Genomic DNA, 22,160 nt, shown 5'->3' with positions numbered 1-22,160 from the left:
AAGTTTGGATAAAATGCAACTCAAGTGTTTGAAGATAATTCTACTCTGTCTCAAATAGACTTTTCCCTCGCAAATCAAATAAATAGGAGTATACAACTGCCAGATTTTCCATAAAATTCCAATTTGTGCCACCCCACCTGAACTTAATATCATGAAAATTTAGCTTGAATTTTCTCTAACACCAATTTTTTCAATTGGACAGTCAGTGTAAATTAATCTTCAAATGCTTCTTGATTTCATAGACACAATGGCAAGGCATTATCTTCAACTGATGTAGCATTACCAACCACTTAATGTCAGTGGTAAATGCATAATTAATTTAGCCTTTTCATCAACCACTATGTAATTTAAGGTAATCAAATAGTTAATGGTTTCTGGCGTAACTTTATGGAACTGATTCATTGTAAATAAATGAAAGGACTAACTTTGTAGTTCCACACAAAACACGTTCCACACGTTTCGTGTGGAACTACAAAGTTAGTCCTTTCATTTATTTGTAATCAAATAGGATAAAGGGAACAATTCACACCGTGTACCTACTTAGATGTCAAAATTCATACTACAGTTGCGTTCATTTCCTTTTTAGACTCATTGGGTGCTTGAAATTCAAAATAAAGTGTACACATACATGTCCATGAAAATGTTATCTGTTGAGATTTTAGGGATAATATAAAAGCTACCAGATGAAAAGTAGTCATAAAATATTAAGGCATTGACATCTCATTTCAGTTTGCTCTCTGATCTTTTGTGCTGTCAAATCTCTGTCCATTACTTTGCTATGCCATGAGAGCTGTGATTAAGATTTAAAGGGTTATGTGTTTTGTCAGCACAAATCTAGAACTCCTATAATTTAATTACAAGGAAATAGGAGGAAAACATTTGAAAGAAGGGAATAGGAATGTTGTTATGGTGTAAAGAAGTCAGAAATAAACTCGTGGACGATAAAACAAACAAATATAAGAAAGGGTGAAAGAAGTTCTGAATGCATGACAAAAGCTATAGTAAATTTTCCCAAATCAGGCATAGAAAATGGTTGCTTTGATCACTAATTTTACGATAACACTTTCGAGTCAGTAGTTAGCAGCGGAGTTTTAATATTTCGTAGAAAGCACTTCCTGAGAAAATTCCTGAATAAATTGTAAATTTATACCAAGTAGCACGCTCATTGAGCTTCAACTTAAACTAGGTGCTGCTACTAAACTTGCATTGGGCTAAATATGTATTGGGTTAACTGGAATGCCACCCCTCATTGGGCTAATACATACATTATTGTATCTCTTCCCATTAACTCCGGAGTCTACAAGTATTCAACCATTAGAAGTATACGAGGAATGTCACAAAGGCATAGAAATTAAATTATTGCATAAAACATAACAGTTTCAGGTTTAATTTTGTGGAATTCCTTCATTATGAGGGTAAAAGAAACAGCATTTTAACTAAGCGAACTTGGCATTTCCACAGAAAAGATTTTAATATTAAAAATAATCTTTTTGGAGCAAATGCTGTTGCTTTTAGCCTCATAATATTGCATTTAAACTTGTAGCTGTGAATTATGCTTCAGGGCATGGAAACAAGGGCATTTTGGCCCAATGGTGAGGAATTTCTGGGATCCTACCAAAGAATAAACATTGATATGTGTGTAGCTGCTAATGTTTTTGTTATAATAATTTATTTTCAATTTTCTTTTTAATAGGTTAACCTAAAAATACTTTACTTTCTGATCCAAATACTTTCCATTTACCAAGTTGCTTTTAATTTCTAAACCACTCAATTGGGCTAAGATATTAAATTGAATACCAATACCAACAGCATACCAGTGAAATACATAAACATGCATTTCAGTCAAACAATATTAAGAATTTTTAAGTCGGATATTAAAAAAACAACCAGGAGAATTACAGAGAGCAGAATCTACAAAAATAAGTAAAAGACAGGGTACACCACATTGATTAACTTATTAAGTCCACTAAATAATTAAAAAGTTAAAACTGATAACAGCCACAGGACTGGAAGGTAGTTCTGGAAACATCAGTAATAATAAAATGAAAGGTAAAAAGAATACAAATACCTTATTCACTTGGCAGGCTATGCATCAAGGAGAGCCATTTAAAATCTTTTGCTAGTTCAAAATGAATTACTTATTCTCATTCACTTCACACACAAAGATTAGCAATTAGTACCTAAATACTGATTTTAAAAGGGGTATTGAACCAGTTAATTAAGAAATAAACCTAGCTTTGCCGAGACAATGGAGAGTGAGGCACGATTCCCTTTGGGATTGGGTATATTATTAAGTAATTATCTCAATGAAAATTAAACTCACTTTTTCTGTCTTCCCTTCCTCCTTTGCGGATTTTCTTTTCTCTTCTTTTTTGTCTTTTTTATCGCCAATTATGCCCGTGAGCATATCAATCACATTGTTGATCGCCTTCAGCTTATTTTGAATTTCAAGCTGGAAAAAAAAAGGTTTATTACAGATACATTCAAAGGGTAAAACTAGGATCGTTTTTTTTTCAAGTGAGAAACGACTTATTTGCTTAAGTATCAATGGAAATACATCCCTGTCACGTAGAAAACAATTCATAAAACAAATTAAGAAAGTAAAAGATTTTTTACAATTGGTTGGAAAATTATTTTACCACATTTTAATTTCAAACAAAAATGAACACCACAATAGCGACAGAGTGACTTATCTTCTCCACCAATCTACTGTTCCACTCACACATGTAGTTAACGAGATGTTTTTGAAAAAAGAATAAGTTATGAAAGGGCTCTTAGAAAGAATTAGGAATGCAAAATTTTCTGTTTTCAGAGAAACATCCTCAAAAATTGTTAACAAAATACTACTATGTACATAGATGAAGGTCAATTTTCATTTCTTCCTATAATATCATTAAGGTTGAACAACTGATTGAAGCACTTTTCCACTTTCCATTTTTTAGGTGGAAAAGTGCTACGATCAATGATTAATTATGCTTGACTTCCACCACATCACGCCTGAAGCCACTCAATTTGAACATTAAGGTTTATAATAGATGGACAAATGACAACTTATAACCTGGAATTGGGCATTAACTGGTAAAGACATACCTACTAGTTTTCATTTTGGTACATTTTTGGTAACTTAACAAGTATTCTTTCAGTAACTTCAGTAGAATTATTATGACGACATTTTGCAAATTCAAAGACACTAGGGAGATGCCAGGACAGTAACTTTTAATGGAGTCATCCACCATTGCACATTACAATGCAACAATTTCAAAGTGTGAAACTCATTCCCCATGACTGGGATTCAAACCCAGATTCCTTGATGTCCGGCCAAGTGTATAAGCCAGCTAAGCTGGGGATCGAGATGGTGCGGGGGCTAACGTACTGGCTTCCCACCCTGAGGGCGCGGGTTCAAATCCCGGCGGTGTTGAATATTTTTCAGAGGTATCTCGATCCCTACTTGAGGTGCTTTGTGGAGGGCACTTTGAGTGAGTACGCCGTCCGTCGGATGGGACGTTAAGCCGCGGACCCCTTGGCGCCTTTCGTAAAGAGTAGGCTAATGCCGACGCCGGGTTTCTCTCCACCCTTCATCCTTTCCTGTCCTTCCCCTATGGCGCAAATGACCTTAGCTGTCGGTCGCCTCCCCTCAAAACTACTACTACTACTGCCAGCTAAGCTACCAAGGCTCCTTTTACACTCGGTTCAATTTCCGGTCAAGGCAAATGATTTCTACAGTTTGAAATTGTTGCATCAAGAAATGTTGCTTTAGAATAACCACTGCTACTGGTACTTCTTCCCCAGCGTTTGTGACAAACAAAGTGACAGCCATTTGCTTTTGAAACCAATGAATAAGAATCTTGGAATAAAGAAAGTAAAAATTCCTAGGGTAGAAAAAAATCACAGAAGGTAAAAAATGAAGTTCAAGCAAAGAATTTTGCATAAATGCCAATTTTTCTAAATGCACACTGAAAGAAATCAACTTCTTAAACTGAGGCCATACTTTTCTTAATAAAATATTAACCTGAAAAGATGAAGATGTTTAGATTAACTGGTGAAAAGCTATAAAGAGATAGCAGTACATCTCATTTCTAAGTTCAAAGAATTCTGCAGCATGTTAAAGTGGAAGCTTTCATTCTGGGTTTAAAAGCAGGACTTCACTGCATCAAAAACATATACATTAAGCAGAGATTCCCAAATTTCATCATCAACCCCCTTCATTAATCTTGGAGGCATTAAATTAAGCTAATTTAATTAATATTATTATTTGAGGTATACTATAAATAAATAAATATATATAATATATATATATATATATATATGTGTGTGTGTGTGTGTATATATATATATATGTGTGTGTGTGTATATATATATGTGTGTGTGTGTGTATATATATATATATATGTGTGTGTGTGTATATATATATATATATATATATATATATATATGTGTGTGTGTGTATATATATATATATGTGTGTGTGTGTATATATATTTTTTTTTTTCATTCGGCCCCTTGATGATCAATTATTTGTGGAGTTCCCTATGTTATAACAATAATGCATTTACGTGTATATATACATATAGGGGCTGAATGAAATTATGAATGATTGACACTCATATTCAAAACAGCAAAAGGAAAATGTATTTTTTTAACAGAAATTCAAGCACATCAATCATATAATAAATAAATACTCCTATACAAAAAAATATCACACGAAGATAATGTTGTTTTATTTACTCAAACCTACTCCGGATGCTCCTGGATAATAGCAATCAACAACTGATCTTAGAAATATACTAAAAAAAACAGGAGTTTAGAAAATTTCACACTGGTTCAGCTTTCCTTATTTCTTCAAAAGCTTCACATGATGTTAAGGCACATGACACAACAGTAAAGCTATTTTGAATTTTGCAGGACGAACGCAAGGTTGGCATGCTTGTTCAACATTTGATAAAAGCTATATGTAATTTAAAAATATAATTTTCTTATGATAGGCTTAAATAACATTTGGTGCCCATGATTACAATTAGGAGTAAGGAAAGGGTGACTTTAAAATGAGGCATATAATTCAGAGAAAATAATTGAACTTCCAATCACACAAATTTTTTAAACTCTGATTGAAACAAAAAAACACAAAAATTATAATAACCTGAAGTTTTCCATTCTCCTTTAATATTCTGTCATTGTCACAAGACTTCTCTTTCAGCAACTCCTCCTTTTGTTCACGTAATAGCTCCAACTCCCGCATCAAAACACTGGATTTCTTATAATACTCCTCCCGCTGCTTTATGAGAGTTAGTTTTTGTTCTTTCTGCTCCTTTTTTATAGCTGTGAATAAAAAGCAACGGCCATGGTGAAAGCCACTCCCAATACAACAATTTAACACACTACACAGGAAAACGTCCTTTAAATCATACTGACCTGAAAGAATGAATATTACTCACAAGCTTCATAGAAGTAATATTCTTAGCTAAGGAATTTAAGAGCATTCGAATTCCCATTCATTTTTAAACATATTATTATGGAAACCTATAGCTACATAAGGCTGGGGTAAATATCAACACTGAAATGATATTTTAATTTGAATGAAAATCACAATTTTTTACATTAAAATTCAAATGCATATTTAAGAAATGGATAATATATCCTACCTTCCTTGCGAGCCTCCTCACTTTTCTTCATTTCAGCCTTCGACTCAGGATCAGTTTCGTGGGACCCTGGATGTAGAAGTGGAGTGATTACAATATGTAAGGCTGATGAATAATTCATAAACTATTACTCTAAACTACAACTTGGTGCAGTATAAAATGTGGTATTACCGAAGGTGATGAAGTCACCATGCCACAGATATGTCATGCAAAGAGATTAGCAGTGACTACTGGTAGCAAGTTAGAAACAAAATTCAACTGAATCAATACATTTACATTACTTGGAAGTCATTAACAAAATCATTCATTATTTTGAGTTTATAGCAAAGAAAAATTCTAGTTCAAATTAACCTTTAAACAAATAGGCTTGCCACATTAAAAATCTTAATCCAATCATGATGTTTGTACACTTAAGTTGTAAAAAAACTACAACCCAAGGGATATAAAATCTTAAGAGCTTAGAAGACTACCATTAATTGAACAGCTGGAGTTCCCTTGCAATTTAAAAATAAAAATGAAAAGCCCACAATGTTATAGAGGAACAAAGAAATTTTCATGAAGGGAGGGAAGATGAAGAAGAGCCCATTTTGCATGCCATGATAGAATATATTAATGGATTGATAATCCCATGTAACTATTGGTAAATTTACAATAATTCATTTGTAACTGAATAATATCGAAACTGCTTATCATTGTACATCACAATATAATCAATTATGTTTTCCAACCACATCTCTGCTGAAAAAATAAATGTTCTGCATTCACCATTTTTACATATATATACACAGTTTCTATTGTTAAGCTCTCATCATAAATCAAAACCACCTGATGACAGCCTAGAGGTTGAAACTAGTAGTATAAATTAAAATTAAAGAGAAAGCATGAAGCTCCTTTCTTTATTGTGGACACATTTCACAAGGCTAGACCACTATCATTTGACTTTCTATCTCCTGATGCAATAAGAAGCCCAGGCATCTAAGTATCGATGCATTAATTATTTGAATTCAAACTTCATAGCACCAAAAAGGTAGTCATTTAAAAAAAATGTCTAATCTTAATAGTAAGAGTCATTTATGGTTGACAAGAATATCAGTTAAAGAAATTTCATCAATATTAATTCACATTTGGAAGTTCAATTTGAAGAAGTCACAATTATCATTTTTTTAAACTATCAGTAACAATTGCAGGATTGAAATTTCAAATGTTATTTCTTGATATAATTTGACAATAGAGTATCTTGCAATTCAGCCAAAGTTCATGCAAATAATCTTAAAGCGAATAGTCAACATCCTTTGACACAACAAAAACAAATAAGGCATTGCTGATTTGATTTTTCACTAAGCCTCCCTAACTTGTCATATGGTGCCTCTAATATGCCCTCCTTACACAGATTTGCAAGGAAATGTGGATCCACACAACTAATAATGAAAATTAGCTCTTCAGAAATAGGGAACGAAAGCTTTTTGGTCCAATGACTTGCAAAAGAGAAGAGCCATTTGAGCATAACAGGATCAAGGGGCCGGATGGGTTAGTGAATGCAGGCAAATGTTGCCAATTTACAAACCAAAAAGATAACTCCTATTTTCAATGCCACAGCCAATTTCTTTTTGCCGAATGATCATCAAAATTATAGAAGCTTATATATCTACTTGAAATAAAGCATGAAGGACAACCAAATCTCATTTTATGATGCAGTTCATGGCAAAAACTCCCAAAAAGCAGCATTCCATTCTAAATACGAGAACAGCCATAAACTGCGTCAATGATACCCGAACAAGTTTCTCCCGTTCGAAACAATTTCCTTTGCCAAAATTCTTGAATTGCTACTTTAATTTTTTTCATTTTGTCCTTCTCTAAAATTTATTTTTTTGGAAATTGAGACGGTGGTTTCATTTTCCTCAGCCCTTTACAATTTGTGAGAATGTTACAAACTAATACAGGTAAATCCCTCTGAGGAGGAACTCCATGATGGAGGACAAAAGTACAGGGAAATCCAACCATAGATTTAATCAGAAATAGGTTTTGCATTAGGCATCATCATTTGACAAAATACATTTTTAAATATTTTTATAAGCCCAACATCATTAGACTAATTCTCTGGGAATACATTAGCACTTTCCTGCCTCATTCATATCCTGTTATTGCCAGGATCCCAAATCATGTGGAATAAAGCATTGCCAAATACATACCACTTCTCAAATAATACTGAAGACTCGACTAGATATGAGAAACTCTCAAATTAAGAAATGTCAAAATAAGGAAGTTCACTGTACACTTTACATTATCACATTTAACAGAAATAGCATATCCTAAAGAAACTTGGATTTAGCAGGTTTTTCAACTTTTCATAAAGATTAAAAATTATTAAACTTCATTTATAGATACATATTATTTCCATGGGGAATATCAATCTAAGCAATTTTGTCAGTTGGGCCATATTGGCTTAGCAATTACAGAGCGAAGGATTAAATGCACTATAGATGCAGAGGAATTAAAGGAGCAAGGTAGATTAAAATAAAATCTTACACATATAATGCAACTAGCATGCTCCAATACATTGTCAATATTGATCCTAGTTTGGATAGGAAACATTATGTACCTCACCTTCCCCTACTGTAAAAAACATGCCGACAAAGTAAGAATTTGCATCCTTGCAAGGCTGCTCAACATTTATTTTAGGCTAGATAAGGAATGCTCACTGCGAAGGGTCGAGGAATAAAGGAGTCCCAACACACATTTCCACACCAGCACAATTTACTCTCATCACACTTGCACTTCCGTCACTTGGTGAGAAGCAGCAGCTTTAGAAAACCATGCATTAATAATCTCCAAATGCTAGAGATCAACCAACAATGATCAAAGGACACATGCACAATTAACTGTTAGACCAAATTGTATAGTTCATAGGTCAATAGTTATTAAAAAACTAGCTTGACACCTAAAACAACTAATAGTTAAGAGAAAACTTGTCTGAAATATTTTTTCCACCGCACTGAGAAATTAATGGCCCACTACCTACTTTGCACTATGATAATTCACTGTGAAAAATTGCATGCCCTTTGAACTTTAATAAGATCATGCAAGCCACCGACTAATTGCAAGACAGAGAGCAGACTGGTGCATAGTAAGTGATAATATTCCCTCCTTGAATGAAAAATCACACCCAGTAATACTAAATCATACAAATATCACATTAACTCACAACTTTCAAGAGGTGTTCTTGCACATCAAATCAAAAGTTTATAATGTAATCCCCTGAATTTTAAAAAGATAGAAACAGTCATTCTCATTTCTCAGACTGTTTAAATCTTGGATGGTCACTGAAGCTACAAGTAACATACTTTTCAGTTGCTTCTATATTCTCAGGTATTACCGATTGTAAATATATCACATAACATTATGTTAAATATTACATATAAATATTTAATTTGCCCAAGCTATTTCAATCAATAGTCAGTTGCAAAGAGTTCCCCTTATATCTGACGTGTCCTATATTTGTGTATGTATGAATATGCAACAAATCTCCGGACAAATAAATGTATTATTATTAGGAATCACCTAAAGCTATAGTCTGTAAATAAAGTGATTCATATTTATTTCATGAATGGTAATGCTCTGAAGAAATATTTTATTATTTATATGCTGGGTCACTGTAGTTGTTTCAATGGAAACATTAAGCAGAAATTCTACTTGACACGAGAAACTATATGAATAATAATTCCAACCTTATCAATCATCTTCTAAGGGACCAAAGAGACACTTGTTTTTAAAACATAGCGCATCCAACTAGTTAGCCAAATATCAATCTAATGTACATGGAAAAGGAAAAATTGAAGTATTTATTCGGCAAAAATATCTCTGGAAAAGAACCTACTTTCATGAACCTTTCCTAAGATGGCAGTGCAGTTTTTGAATTAGGTTTCAATTATGATCTTAATCTGGCCTTGTAACCAGACTAGAGCATGCCCTGAACATTTATTTGTCAAGGGGATTTTGAACAATCAATTCATTTTGAAGGCATACTTTCATTTTGATTATTAATCACCGACTTCAGAAAAAAAAAATTAAACTGTCAATTTACATTAACTCATTTTCCATTGAAAAAACAATGGAAATTAGCTGATGGAAATTTATCATGCTCTCATGCATAAGGTTACCTCCGATTTTTTAACCCATATTGCAACTACCAACACTATTTCCCTGCAATGTCCAAATACTCTCGTACACAGCTATTGGTTGGTAAAATGTAACTATAAAAACAGCACCCACTATCAAAGACTTCTATCAGATTTATAAACTATTGGGAACAGTTTGTTTTTGCCTAATTGAAGGCTGAACTGAATTCACTGAACATTGTGACGAAGGGGGAGCAACACTGTTCTCTGCCATTCTACCAAGGTCTCTTGAGAGCTGGTTGCCGACTATCCAAGAGTGCATCGCTTTTCCACTCTCAATTACTATAATTTTCTTAACCATCGCACATGGAAGATTCTCTACATAGCATTATTAGAAAAAACAATGAAAAGGTTTTCAGCATGAGTAATATCCACTCTCCATTTCAAATCACCAGGTTAGGCTGCACAAATTACCCATCCAAAGAATATGCCATTTAATAGTTTCTGTGAGGAGGAATTTTTGTGGTACAATGTAAAGTTATAAAAACTGAGTTCCATGCAAGCAAGTTTTTATTATTGCTTTATTAATAGCTGTTATTTCAAAGTAGTTTAGATAGCTCCACTAAACACTTCTCCAAATAGCTAATGAATATAAAGTAAATAAATAACTGTGGAAGGTTATCCAAAAATTTGAGCATAAGCAACAAACTAAGCTTAATCTTTCGGAATATTTTAACTTTTCAATAAATGTTTTTAATGGCTGTCTAAAAATAAAAACAATGAATGGGTCTTTCGATTAGAATTACTTCTAGGCTCAATAGGGTGGCTTGTTATGCCATGGCATATGTTATTCCGCTGCATACCCCACAAACTAGTTTTAAAATGACAAAAGGAATACCATGGGAGTTACAGAACAGGCTAATGTTAACATGCTGGGAACTCAGAAGATTATTTTCATTTCCAAACAAGGCCTAAAGATGAAAAAAGAACTACCTGTTTCATTCAGTTATTCTAAAAAAGAAAAAAAATACTGTACCTATGCTCTATTATGTTAGTACATCAGCATATAAAATAAATATTGGTTTTCACTCTTAATTCTACTGGATAATACTCAAGAACTTTTAAATGCATTTACGTATTAACATTTTGGGAGCCCCAAAGATCCAAGCAATGGCATAGATCTCTGACACCATCGATCAGCACAATCCTGATAAGAAATCTATTTCTGTTGGCAAATATGAACACTTATTATTTGTGCTTGTCAACTGATCAAGATCATCCTTCCACGGATTTTTTTAACAATTACAAATGGATAGAGTACATGAAAGTACATATACACTACGTTAGACATATGATGTACTTCACTGATATGAAAATTAATATTTTACACGTACATGCACAAAAACTTAAATAAAGTCCTCTCAAAGTACACTATACTTCCATGTCGTGAAGCTTTAGAGAAAGCCTTTTGTCGAACACATGTATAGTGCAGGAATATTAAACTTGTAACATCGCAGGCTAAAGTATGAGCTGATAGATAGATCCTTGCAGAAGCAATGTCATGACACAATGCTAATGATTAAGCATTCTCATCTTCAGGTATGGTCTAGTTGTAACTAGTTACTACTGAAGGCATTACAAAATAGCCAAAAAATAGCAGTTTGTGTAGTCGTGAGAATAAGCAGTGGCATTAACTGTCACAAAAAAATCCCACAATACCTGGCATCTGATGCTGCAATGGCAGTGGCTGTGCCATGTCTGGTACAAGCCCAGCATCACTCCAATCGGGTGGAACTTGCTGAGGGACAAACTCCTGAAATACAAATCACCAATTTCTTCATATCCCAAAGGTCATGAACATGGCATACTTATGTATGTATACAATTTTTCATCTAAGATCTTGCTCATACTTTTTCTTATGGATCTGAGAATTTAAGAAAAAAAATTCCAAGAATCAACTGTTTTTGTGAGAAATTATGGCCATAACCAAATCCAATATATTGAAGAGAAAACAAAGCTACATCACTTCTTTAAAAATATATACACAAGTTTTAAGACCAAAACTTACCTTGAGAATATGGGCCATAACCACTTTAATGCTGACTCATTTGTCATTCCTTTTTAAGTTACAAAATATAATTATACCATTTTTGTGGCAGTATTGAAACAAAAAGCATCAGGAAGTGATAGGTATAGCTAAAATTAAATGTGTCAATATCAATAATAAAAGTTTTAATTTCTTTGCACTGCATCTTATCACAGGCACACATTAAAATCAGTGGTTGGCTCACACTCGGGCAGAAAGACACCATTCCAGCATTATCTTGGAGTTGCTACAAATAATCAGTCAACAGACTTGTGGACATGCTGATCAGCAGTGTCATAATTCTGAAGAAGAAATTCACTGAAAATGAAAAGGTCTCTCCTCGGCATTGTTTTCCTCAGTAATTTTCAAAACTCTTTTTTATTTACTGATCAATACTTGAAAAGTCGTTATGCAATCTTTCCGCTATTAAAATTTTCTCATTCAAATTATACTTACTCCACCGTATGAGAGCAGCATTGCACTTTGCTGGTAGTAATTTTGATAGTTGTACATATCATATCCTGCATGGCCTGCCTGATGATATGCCGATGCTGACATGTCAGGTTGAGCAGCGTAAGAAGAGTAGGTCCCCTGAATACATTAAAATTCACCAATAACGTTTAATGTGATGCCTTCACATAACAATTTTTACACTATAAAACAAAGGGTACAAACCCAATGAAAACAATGAAAAGCCATTGCAATTCCATGATGTCAGATGCTAACATGAATTATTGGTCCCTTATAATTTCCATTCCATGATGCAGACCAAGATTATAAGAAAGCATTCAAAGAATAAAAATAGCACAATTGAATAAGCTATCCTGTAAAGAATTTTAAGCTAGAGAGATCATTATCCGAACAAAGCACATGTAATTATAAACTCAAGAATCACAATCATTATGGACAATAGCATCTAACCGGATAGACAGAAGACGCCGCAGCAGGTGCCATTCCCCCAGACTCCATCCCGAATTGCTGGTGCTGTTGGTGCACAGCAGCGTATTCGTGGGTGGCCTCCACTGGCTGCTTCCACGATCCATCTTGACCATGCTGCACGGGGTGCGTCACATTCGAAACGGCTCGCCTAGGATCTCTCGAATGACCTGCCCTGGAGGAATAAGATGCGGGGTGCTCCTCCCTACTATCACCCCCTCTCTCTGGACTGTCCCTGGAATCAGAGCGACTGCTTCCGTCTCCCTGGCTCGAAGATGACGATGAACTTCGCCCCCTCTTCCTGGACCCTGCAGGGGGAGTCCTTTCCCTCTTCCGAGAAGCCTTTCCAGACTTCCTCCCGACTGGTGAGACAGAATGGCCCCCTTTCCCACTGGACGCCGTGCTCCCCCTTTGGTGAGGGGAGGTACTCCTGCCCCTCTTTTTGGGAGAGCCCACCTCTTTGCCTGACGCACGAGGAGGAAAGAAAAGGCAACCACAGGAATTAAAATGGTTCCGTGCACGATGCTCCCATGATCCATTAATCACTTCACAAATACATCCATCAATTATACTTAATAAGTTTTTCTTTCATAGGCACCTCTGTCATGAAAATAAAAATACATGTTATTACAGATCCACATCCTTTTTTTTCCATTTTCTCTCCCTCTCCTGACTTTGCACCTCAAACATTAATATTTTGGTTGGTTTACACATCTTCAAATTCTTTATGGAGGCCAAAATTAAAAGCAATTATCACTGGACTAACCTTTAATCACAAACAAATTGTTCCCTACTGCAAAATAATCCATTATTTCAGGTTAAAAATAAGTAAAATTTACACTGGATTATAAAATGACTACAGAGATACTTTCTACACTAGTTTGATTAATAAAAAAAAGAGACTTCAAAATACAATAATTATAAACTGAAATTTAATCACATAAGGTAAAATGTTAAAAACAGATAAGGAATACTCATAACATCAATTTTCATTAAGTGGCAATGTTGTTTTGGTATTTAAATCTAAATATTACAGGTCATTCATCAATGTAGCAAATATGGCAAAATATTATTAATACCTCTCAAACGCTTTGGTGTACTTTCCCTCTTATCGCTTAGATCTGGGCTGTATGCTCTTCTCTTATCAGACGGAGATTGGCTTCTCAATTTGTAGGCGGCAGGCGGGCTCAATTCCCTTCTGTTTTTAGGCCAAGAATGCTCTTGGCTATGATGTTGACTGGGTGAACTCTGTTCTCTTGTCCAACCATGCTTTCGACCCTGAGAAGTAATGGGACTGTACTCATCTAAGTCACCAATCGGGCTCTCTTCTTCCCTCTTTCCGTGACTCCGATCAGCACCAACAACCTTTCTCCTGATGACGGGTGACTCTTCCCCTTCCAATGTTTTACTCAAGGAATGGTACCTAGGATCATAATATTGTTTACCTGTGTCACCCCTAGTGGGTTCACGATATCTCTCATCTTCTATCTGCCCAGAATTATCAGGCGAGTGACTCTTTTTACGGTATCCTGGATTGTCATCTCGGCTCCAATTTCTCTTGCTCCACTCTCGTGAACCATGAGGGGCCGTTTCGGAGTCATACGACTCTCGATAATTGTCATTATCACGATACACAGGGCTTCTGGCTCTAGTACGGGATGCGTAATTCCCAAAAGTTTTCTCATCGATAATTTCATATTTCTCATAAGATCGCTGCCTTTCGTATGACTTTCGTACTCTGCCAGAGGCAGTCCTACGGAACCCACCCCTCCCTCTCAGATACTTTGAGTTGTACCTTTGAAGGCCGGCTTGCAAACTTTCATCATCAAGGACATATTCTTCCACAATTAAGGATCCGTCATTTGCAAATTCTGTTCCATCAACAACCCACTCATCTAACACTTCATTCCCCTCAACGTTATCTGCGGCAAGCTCAAATATTTCACCTTCATCCAATTCTTCCCGACGGCTTCCACGATTACCCATACGTGACCGCCCATATGAACTCATTCTGCGACCAGGCCACCGACTTCTATATCTACTCGCAGCTCCCCTCCTCTGCCCTTTCCAGTGCAAGTGCTTATCTTCTACCTCATCACCGTAATCATCTTCTCGATCAAAGTACAGCTCATCATGTGCACTGCTGCTTCCCTTTTCTCCATCACGAGAACCTATATCTCCTCTCTTTTCCTTTGAACTCGTTCTACGAACAATTCTCTCTTCATTTGGCTCTTCCATCAGCTGAAAAGTTTAAAAAAGAAATTTCACATGACATGAAGTGAGAGTTCACCAGGGCTAAATGAGGGTAATAAACAGTGACACTTCAAATTTCAGTATTAATTTCATTCTGCATTTTTCCAAAAAGGTTCCAACTTGTGTTTTACAGTTGGTGCCCAAAAAAAAAGACTAAAAATTATCTAGCTTAAAAGCTGCACAAAATTTGGAGGCAAATTTTTGTGGAAAAACAGAAAAACTATAATATTCTGTCACTATTATGGGCATCTTTTGTTAAGCCGTTAAAATTAACACATCAGGAAGTAGTAAATCAGAGGCAGTGCTCAGATGTCACAAAATGCAATGTCCCTCATAAAACTGTGGATTATACAGCTAAATTAAATTTAATTGTGATTCTGGTGTCACCAAGAAACTGCTGTCTACAAAATAAAAATGGGGCATTGCAAATTAAATACTAGGACACCATTCTGCTGATGTGACCATTAAGCGTTTACAAGAATTTTTTTATTCAGGCTTTAGTGGCAATAATGGTTCAAAGAGAATGTTTCTGATTTTAATACAGTACTTAAAACACAAAAGGAGATTGGTTAAAAAAGTAATCGAGGTTTAAAACCTCTTAATTAAAACACCAAAACAGTTCCATCTTACAACATATATACACTATTAAGTCTTGATATTGTCAAAAATATTTTCAGCTTTTGTTTCTGATTACACCAGCATTAATTTTTGTGATATGAAACATCCAGGGGTGAAGAATATTTTCAGAGAATTAAAACCCTAAGTAAAGGAAAGTGTAGCCTTTAGGTCGCTTAGCAAAAAATTCTTCGCAATGCAATTCAATTCAGGTTTGGCCAGAGTTGAATTGCTTTGTGTTAATATTTAAGGCTTGATTAACAATATACTGCGACCAAGCTCTTTCAATATTTTTCCATAGAAATGTTAAAAACCGAGTAACCCACATGAGTTAAGCAATTTTGAAAAATATATCATCTTTTGTGCTTTAGCAAAACTAGGCGGCTACCTCTGTTCACAGCACAACCCACTTAAAATACTCCCTAAAATAATTTAGACACAGTATATTCATACCACTTACATGCAAAAGACAAAATAAAATAATTTGGGAAAGAAATTTAAGCCAAAGTTGAAAGGACTAGCATAATGTGTTCCTTTCAAAATAATAGATCAAAAACATCCTTCACATTTCTAACAACAAAAGCTAATATTATTTCATGCTAAACAGGTAAGGTTTGCCATAGAAGTAGATGATTTTAATACAGAGGCTGTGTCAACGTATGCTTGATATAGAGAAATGCCTTTTACATATTTCAAACCTCATGTGGATGGATACATTTATTTTAGTGGACACAAATGTGTGAGTGCTCTCAAAAGAAATACTGAATTGAAATGGTTTTCTGACTGAAGAAGTTCAGTGAAGTTCCATACTTAAAAGTTTCTGAAGAAAAAAAGCCGAGCCTTCTTAAGGCAGTGCAATAATAAGAGGCCGTGTTATTTCAGTGGGAGCAAGTATGATATCTTCCACACCAAATCATTTTTTAAAAATATGGACATTTTTTGCTATCCTGTTCATTAAGCACATGAATGGAGTGGGTCACTTTCATTGATTACAGCTCCATAGATAAGAAGAGGACAAAGACTCTTGACTCTGTAATGTTACAGATCCAATGAAATACAATTCAAACACTATCACAGCTCAGAGTTCCATTACTGTACTTACAGCAGAGGGGAAGAGGGCCAACAGATGGTAATTGTTATATTACGTAATAAGTTGAAAAAAAGAGTAGCAAACTCAAATCAGGTTAGTGATAAAACATTATTAGTCTAGATAAAGGTGAACCAAATGGTTTACATTCAAGTCTACATACCGGCTAGCAATAACAGGGAGGAAGAGTAACATTGCATGCGATTGACTTGCAGAAATGATTGTGGGTTCCCATGAAGGTAAACCCTTGATAGTGATAATATAATAACAATATAATACATTTGCTTGACCATCAGACAGAGTGTACAACATTGAGAATACATGACAGGTGTATGGGCCAGGTCAATGGAATACAGAACGCATTATTCCCAATAAGGTATTGGGTGGGGGAGAGCTGGAAGTGAGGTAGGTGAGTAAGCTTTGAAATAAGGAATTAGCTCAGAGAGAAAACAAGTGAATTTCGCAGGGAAAATGGCTAAATTGTAATTCACACCAGGAAACAGACATTTGAGACAGCCAAAAATGTTCTACCAAATCAAAGAATGTCGTTCTATTCTCAAATCTGCCCTCAGACACACTATCAATCCTACATGCCAGTGCCCCTATTCCTGAGTCACTAAACCATTGAAGAGGGAATTAGCATGGAGAACTGAAGAGCAAGAGAACTACAACCAGCATCACAGGCAATGATCAAATGTCGACAACATCAACACACACAACTAATCATTATCATAACCAGAGACTTAGTTATTGAATCTTTCACATTTTCAACATAAACTTCTGGGTTCATGACTGCAAATATGACATCAGCTAGATACACCTACTAACTGACTTCATTGGGAGAAGTAAAAATCAATTTTGAAAACTCATTCTTTTCCTTTATTCACTGTGCATTGTAATTACCCTAAACTTGGTTCAAAACTAATGCTCTTTCAACAGTTCCCCTTGGTTTCCACTGCCTACTCTGTTTACCCTTACAAACCTTTTCACCATTTAACATTTTGCTTGATTGTATTGGTAACTAGCAAAATATAATAATAATATTTTATTGTCCAGTGACCACACATATCATGTATGATTAAACCATAAACACAGTAATCAACCCGAAGGTCGCTTTGATAGATGATGGTAGAGTTCACCTAGTACTAAACCTGAAGACGTGTGAAAATCACACATTAGGGTATGGAGGCCAGTTACTTCCCCGGTGCCAGTTATGATTTCCCAGGAAGATCTGGTACTTGAAAGTTCACATAGCTAGGGTATAGCTGAGGGTGCCCAGAGAGACCAGCCCGGGAATCGAACCCGCTCAATAGTCCAACGGTCTACCCCTGGACTACCGCGACCCACTACGTAGGTATTGGAGTCATCAAATACAAAGAGAAGTACAAAATACAGGTAATTTTTTGACACTATTAACATACTTAAAAAAGAGAGTCTTCATTTAAGGGTAATAAGCACAAGATTCATTTTTTTAATGCTCGTCATTTAAGAAAGCATTAATAAGAAGTTCATTAAAAGAAGTTCAAATTTGAAACTGCATAATTCATGACTCGTTTTCAATGTGTGTTGATATTATTAAACCCATTGCCATTGGGCTTTTTAAATTAAATTGCTGATTTATGCTAATCATCACAACACACGTGCTATGATGATTTCTAGTTGAATAAGAGTGAATGTCGCCATTTGCGCGAAATAGATGGATATTATTGTTGGTGAATTGGAAAATGCGTACAGGCTTGGACTTGCTTGAGCTCATGGCATTCTTCAGCGCAAAAACGTCCTGTCTATGGTACCATGGCAAATAATAATAATAATAAATTTATTGGTCCTGTTGATATGTTAGTACATATATAGGCCTTGTCAAATATACATTAAAATAGTAGTACATATTACAAGATTTAAACATCATACAGCAATATTAACAATCATTTAAACAAGAATTCTTTTACATTGTAAAAACAATTGTCAAGTAAATATTTTTTTAATTTAATTTTAAAATACACCAGTCTTTGCTTATTTTTTATTTCTATTGGCAAATTTTTAAATAATTTACAACCTATACACGTAGGCCCATTGCTGAACATAGAAAGTTTATGAGAACTTGTTACATAATTGGATTTTTTTCTGGTATCATAGTTATGCACATTTTTATTTGTTTTTAAGTTAAATTTACCTTCAAAATTTTTTACAAATAATATGGATTCATACATATAAATGCAGGATAGAGGCATAATCCTCAGCTTTTTAAATAGGCCTCTACAGCTCTCTTTTTGACTAGCATTACTAATTGTTCTTATTGCCCACTTTTGGAGTTTAAAAATTCTTTCAGATGGAGGGGAATTTCCCCATGCCACTATGCCATATTTCAATCTGCTATAGACATGTGCATAAGATAGACTTATGGCTGTGTCAGTATTCGTAAGTTTTTTCATCCTTCTGATTAAATAACAACCAGAGGCAATTTGAGATGCAAGATTATCAATGTGACTATCCCAACTAAGACATTCATTTAAGAACAAACCAAGGAATTTAATACCTGTTGTACGTCCTAGACTGTTGTCTGTAAACTTAATGTATGGACTACAGTCAATTTTCTTCTGTGGCGTATGAAACAGCATATAGGATGATTTACTCTTATCTATTAGAACCTTATTATTAGAACACCAACTCTCCATGTTTGTGACAGCTTCCTGAGCTGGTAGCACCACATTTCCTGCCTGCTTTAACAGATGATTGGTATCGTCTGCATACATGAATACCTCACCATTTAATGAGTTTGGCAGATCATTAATGTATAACAGAAATAGCAGTGGCCCCAGAATGGATCCTTGGGGAACCCCTCTAATAATCTCCTGGTAGGAGGATGACCATTTTTTCATATTTGCACTGGAAATAGTTACACATTGCATTCTCTTTGTCAAGAAGGACCTTATTAATTTGGTTGCAATACCTCTTAGTCCATAGCAATGGAGTTTATGCAGAAGAATTACATGGTCAACAGAGTCAAAAGCCTTTCTAAGATCATAAAATATACAAAGTGTCTTGGCGTTATTATCTATGCCATCAAGAACATAGTCAATAAACTTGTATAAAGCGAGCTCAGCAGAAAGTCCTTTAATAAAGCCAAATTGGGACTTTGATAAAATACTGTTTTTTATTAGGAATTCCATTATTCTGTTTGCAATGACAGATTCAAGTATTTTTGAGAACACAGAAACTTTTGTTATCGGGCGGTAATTGTCCATTACCTCCTGATTCCCACTTTTGTATAGCGGAATGAGTACTGAGAATTTCAGCTTGTCAGGAAATACACCTGATGATAGAGAAGCATTTACTAAGTGAGTAATGGGAGCTAACAGATAATTGCTACATTTCCCCTTAAGGAGTGAGCAGGGAACCTCATCCCATCCAGCTGAGTCTTTTTTGCTAATTTTTTTTATGATTAGTTTCACTTCTTGTTCACATGTTGGGCGAAAATAAATATTACTTGAAACTGAGATGACGGAGTTTTGTCCTCTATATAGTTGGGGAGCAAGATTTAGAGGCAATGACTTTTCAAGGAAGTTAAGAAAATGGTGATTGAAATGGTTGGCAATATCATTGGGTTCAGAAACCAGTTCTTTTTCACAGAAGACAGAGTCAATAGAAAATTTTCTCTGTGATTTAACAGAGTTATTATTGATGATTTCCCATGCTGCTTTGGTTTTATTTTCAGAAGAAAGAAGATATGGGCATCTCAATTGCTAGCGGTGAAAGTTTGTGGATTTACTCAATGTGAATGACAGATATTTTTCTTGTTTACTGCGTTTTTGTATGCTTTCATTTGTTGTACTTGTTTAATGAAATACATCACCGCTTTCCATATTTTACATTAATACCCATTATATTATTACATTAAGTACTTTTGATATTGGTGAAAAATAGAGGCACTCAAACATTTAGTGACGAAATTAAAAGGAGAAGGTAATATTAAATCCGCTAAGGCTTGTATCACCAACCAACATAAGATATGCCATTGCAATATTAAAGTACCGTGTTTCGTTAAGGGCAGGGTTCTTCAAATTGCATTATTCATGTAGGCTTAATAGTTTCATATGTAATGACTAAATAAAAAAAGATAACTACTTGGGGTTGTGCTGCGAGTGTCCTATACTTTCCAACGTACACGAGGTGATTAAAATGTATTAACTGTAAGTCACCCAATCCTCATACTACATTTCCGCGGTGTGAAATTTGCTGCACTTCAGGCTACGTCATTAATACATTCGAGCGAAAACCTGTAATTTACAGGTCATTCTCGCAATTTCCGTGAAATGTTACAATAAACGAAAATTTTCCACTTCACCAGATTTTTTAGGTGTGTCACGATTATATATTTCTACAACCAGACCACCGCCTTCCATGACTGGGGCTTTGACGCTAAAAATTAACTACAACTTTAGACGTAATGTGTGTCACTTACCAAAATCGGTTTCTTGAAATACCACGTGTGGGAGCAACTCCTTCAGCAACAATTTGGGTAAATCTACCGGTAATCCTTAAAAAAGTCTCCAACTTGAAAATAATTTTCGGTAGGCGTGAAAACCAACTGTTTACAAAAACATTTTTAGCCACAATAACTCGCCACCTCGACGACAATTTCTAAATTCACTCTAATGAAATTAAAAGAAAACTTTTGGCGCCCTGATCCAAAAAATGCACAATATCCTCTTATATTTCTCCCTAATCTTTCTCCTGCGAATGCATCATGGAGGACATCTTTCTTGTTGAGTGTATCGGGGTGAATTTGCCGCCTAGTCAGATGCTCGAAAAAATCTATTACAAGCCGTTACTTTCTCCGAGATAGCAATAACCAACATCAGTATAAATAAAAAAAATTGTATGCCTTCAGCAAAGAATGAACAAAAGAGGATATGAATTACATGCAGTGAATGTAAAAGATGATTTGACTCACGTTCTAAGAATAGTCAACAATAGCGATTGTATATAAAATATGAACTTTTTATATTCTTTCTAATTGATTATTTAAGTCGTAGGGCTACATGAATTCTTTATTTCTATATAGGTATTCACACGTTCATTGTTAAATACAGGCCAATATGAAGTGAAATATTAATTTTGTTACGTTAGGTTCCGAACACAAAAAAATTTATAAATAAAATGTAAATAAAAATGTAAATATTCAAAATGTATCCGTTTATTAAAGATTTCCTTTAAAAATCGCATTATTGGCGAATCAATGTTTACAAGCATGTAAATTGATGTGCATATATTATTATCAGGTAATCTATCGGTGAAGGTAGGTGGTTGTGATGGACACAACTGCCAAATAATTATTTTCTTTCTTCTAGCAAAAAACAACCCAACATCCTACTCTACATCAAATCCTTCTTCATCTCCGTATACTTCCTTCCTCCCTTCATTCCATACAA

General features: G+C 35.0%; 1 protein-coding gene across 2 annotated transcripts in view; it reads right to left on the bottom strand.

Moving 5' to 3' along the window:
• The window catches only part of LOC139688396 (zinc finger matrin-type protein CG9776-like), a 31,498-nt gene extending 10,010 nt beyond the window's left edge, over positions 1-21,488 (bottom strand). The window contains exons 1-8 of one of the 2 annotated variants that reach the window (XM_071585948.1): positions 21,191-21,488; positions 13,853-15,014; positions 12,759-13,237; positions 12,294-12,428; positions 11,471-11,564; positions 5,640-5,705; positions 5,138-5,316; positions 2,324-2,452 (exon numbers count right to left, since the gene is read on the bottom strand). In XM_071585948.1, coding sequence (XP_071442049.1) covers positions 2,324-2,452; positions 5,138-5,316; positions 5,640-5,705; positions 11,471-11,564; positions 12,294-12,428; positions 12,759-13,237; positions 13,853-15,011 — 2,241 coding nt within the window. In that variant the 5' untranslated portion in view covers positions 15,012-15,014; positions 21,191-21,488. Of the gene's footprint in view, positions 1-2,323; positions 2,453-5,137; positions 5,317-5,639; positions 5,706-11,470; positions 11,565-11,819; positions 12,064-12,293; positions 12,429-12,758; positions 13,238-13,852; positions 15,015-21,190 lie in introns of those variants that run through there. The other variant, XM_071585949.1, reaches the window with a different exon arrangement.
• Between the last annotated feature and the right edge of the window lie 672 nt (positions 21,489-22,160).

The sequence above is a fragment of the Hetaerina americana genome, unplaced genomic scaffold, assembly GCF_022747635.1.
Source record: "Hetaerina americana unplaced genomic scaffold, ioHetAmer1.1.p SCAF_2, whole genome shotgun sequence".
NCBI lineage: Eukaryota > Metazoa > Arthropoda > Insecta > Odonata > Calopterygidae > Hetaerina > Hetaerina americana.
The sequence above is the reverse complement of the archived record's forward strand: the minus strand, read 5'-3'. Positions and strand labels throughout refer to the sequence as shown.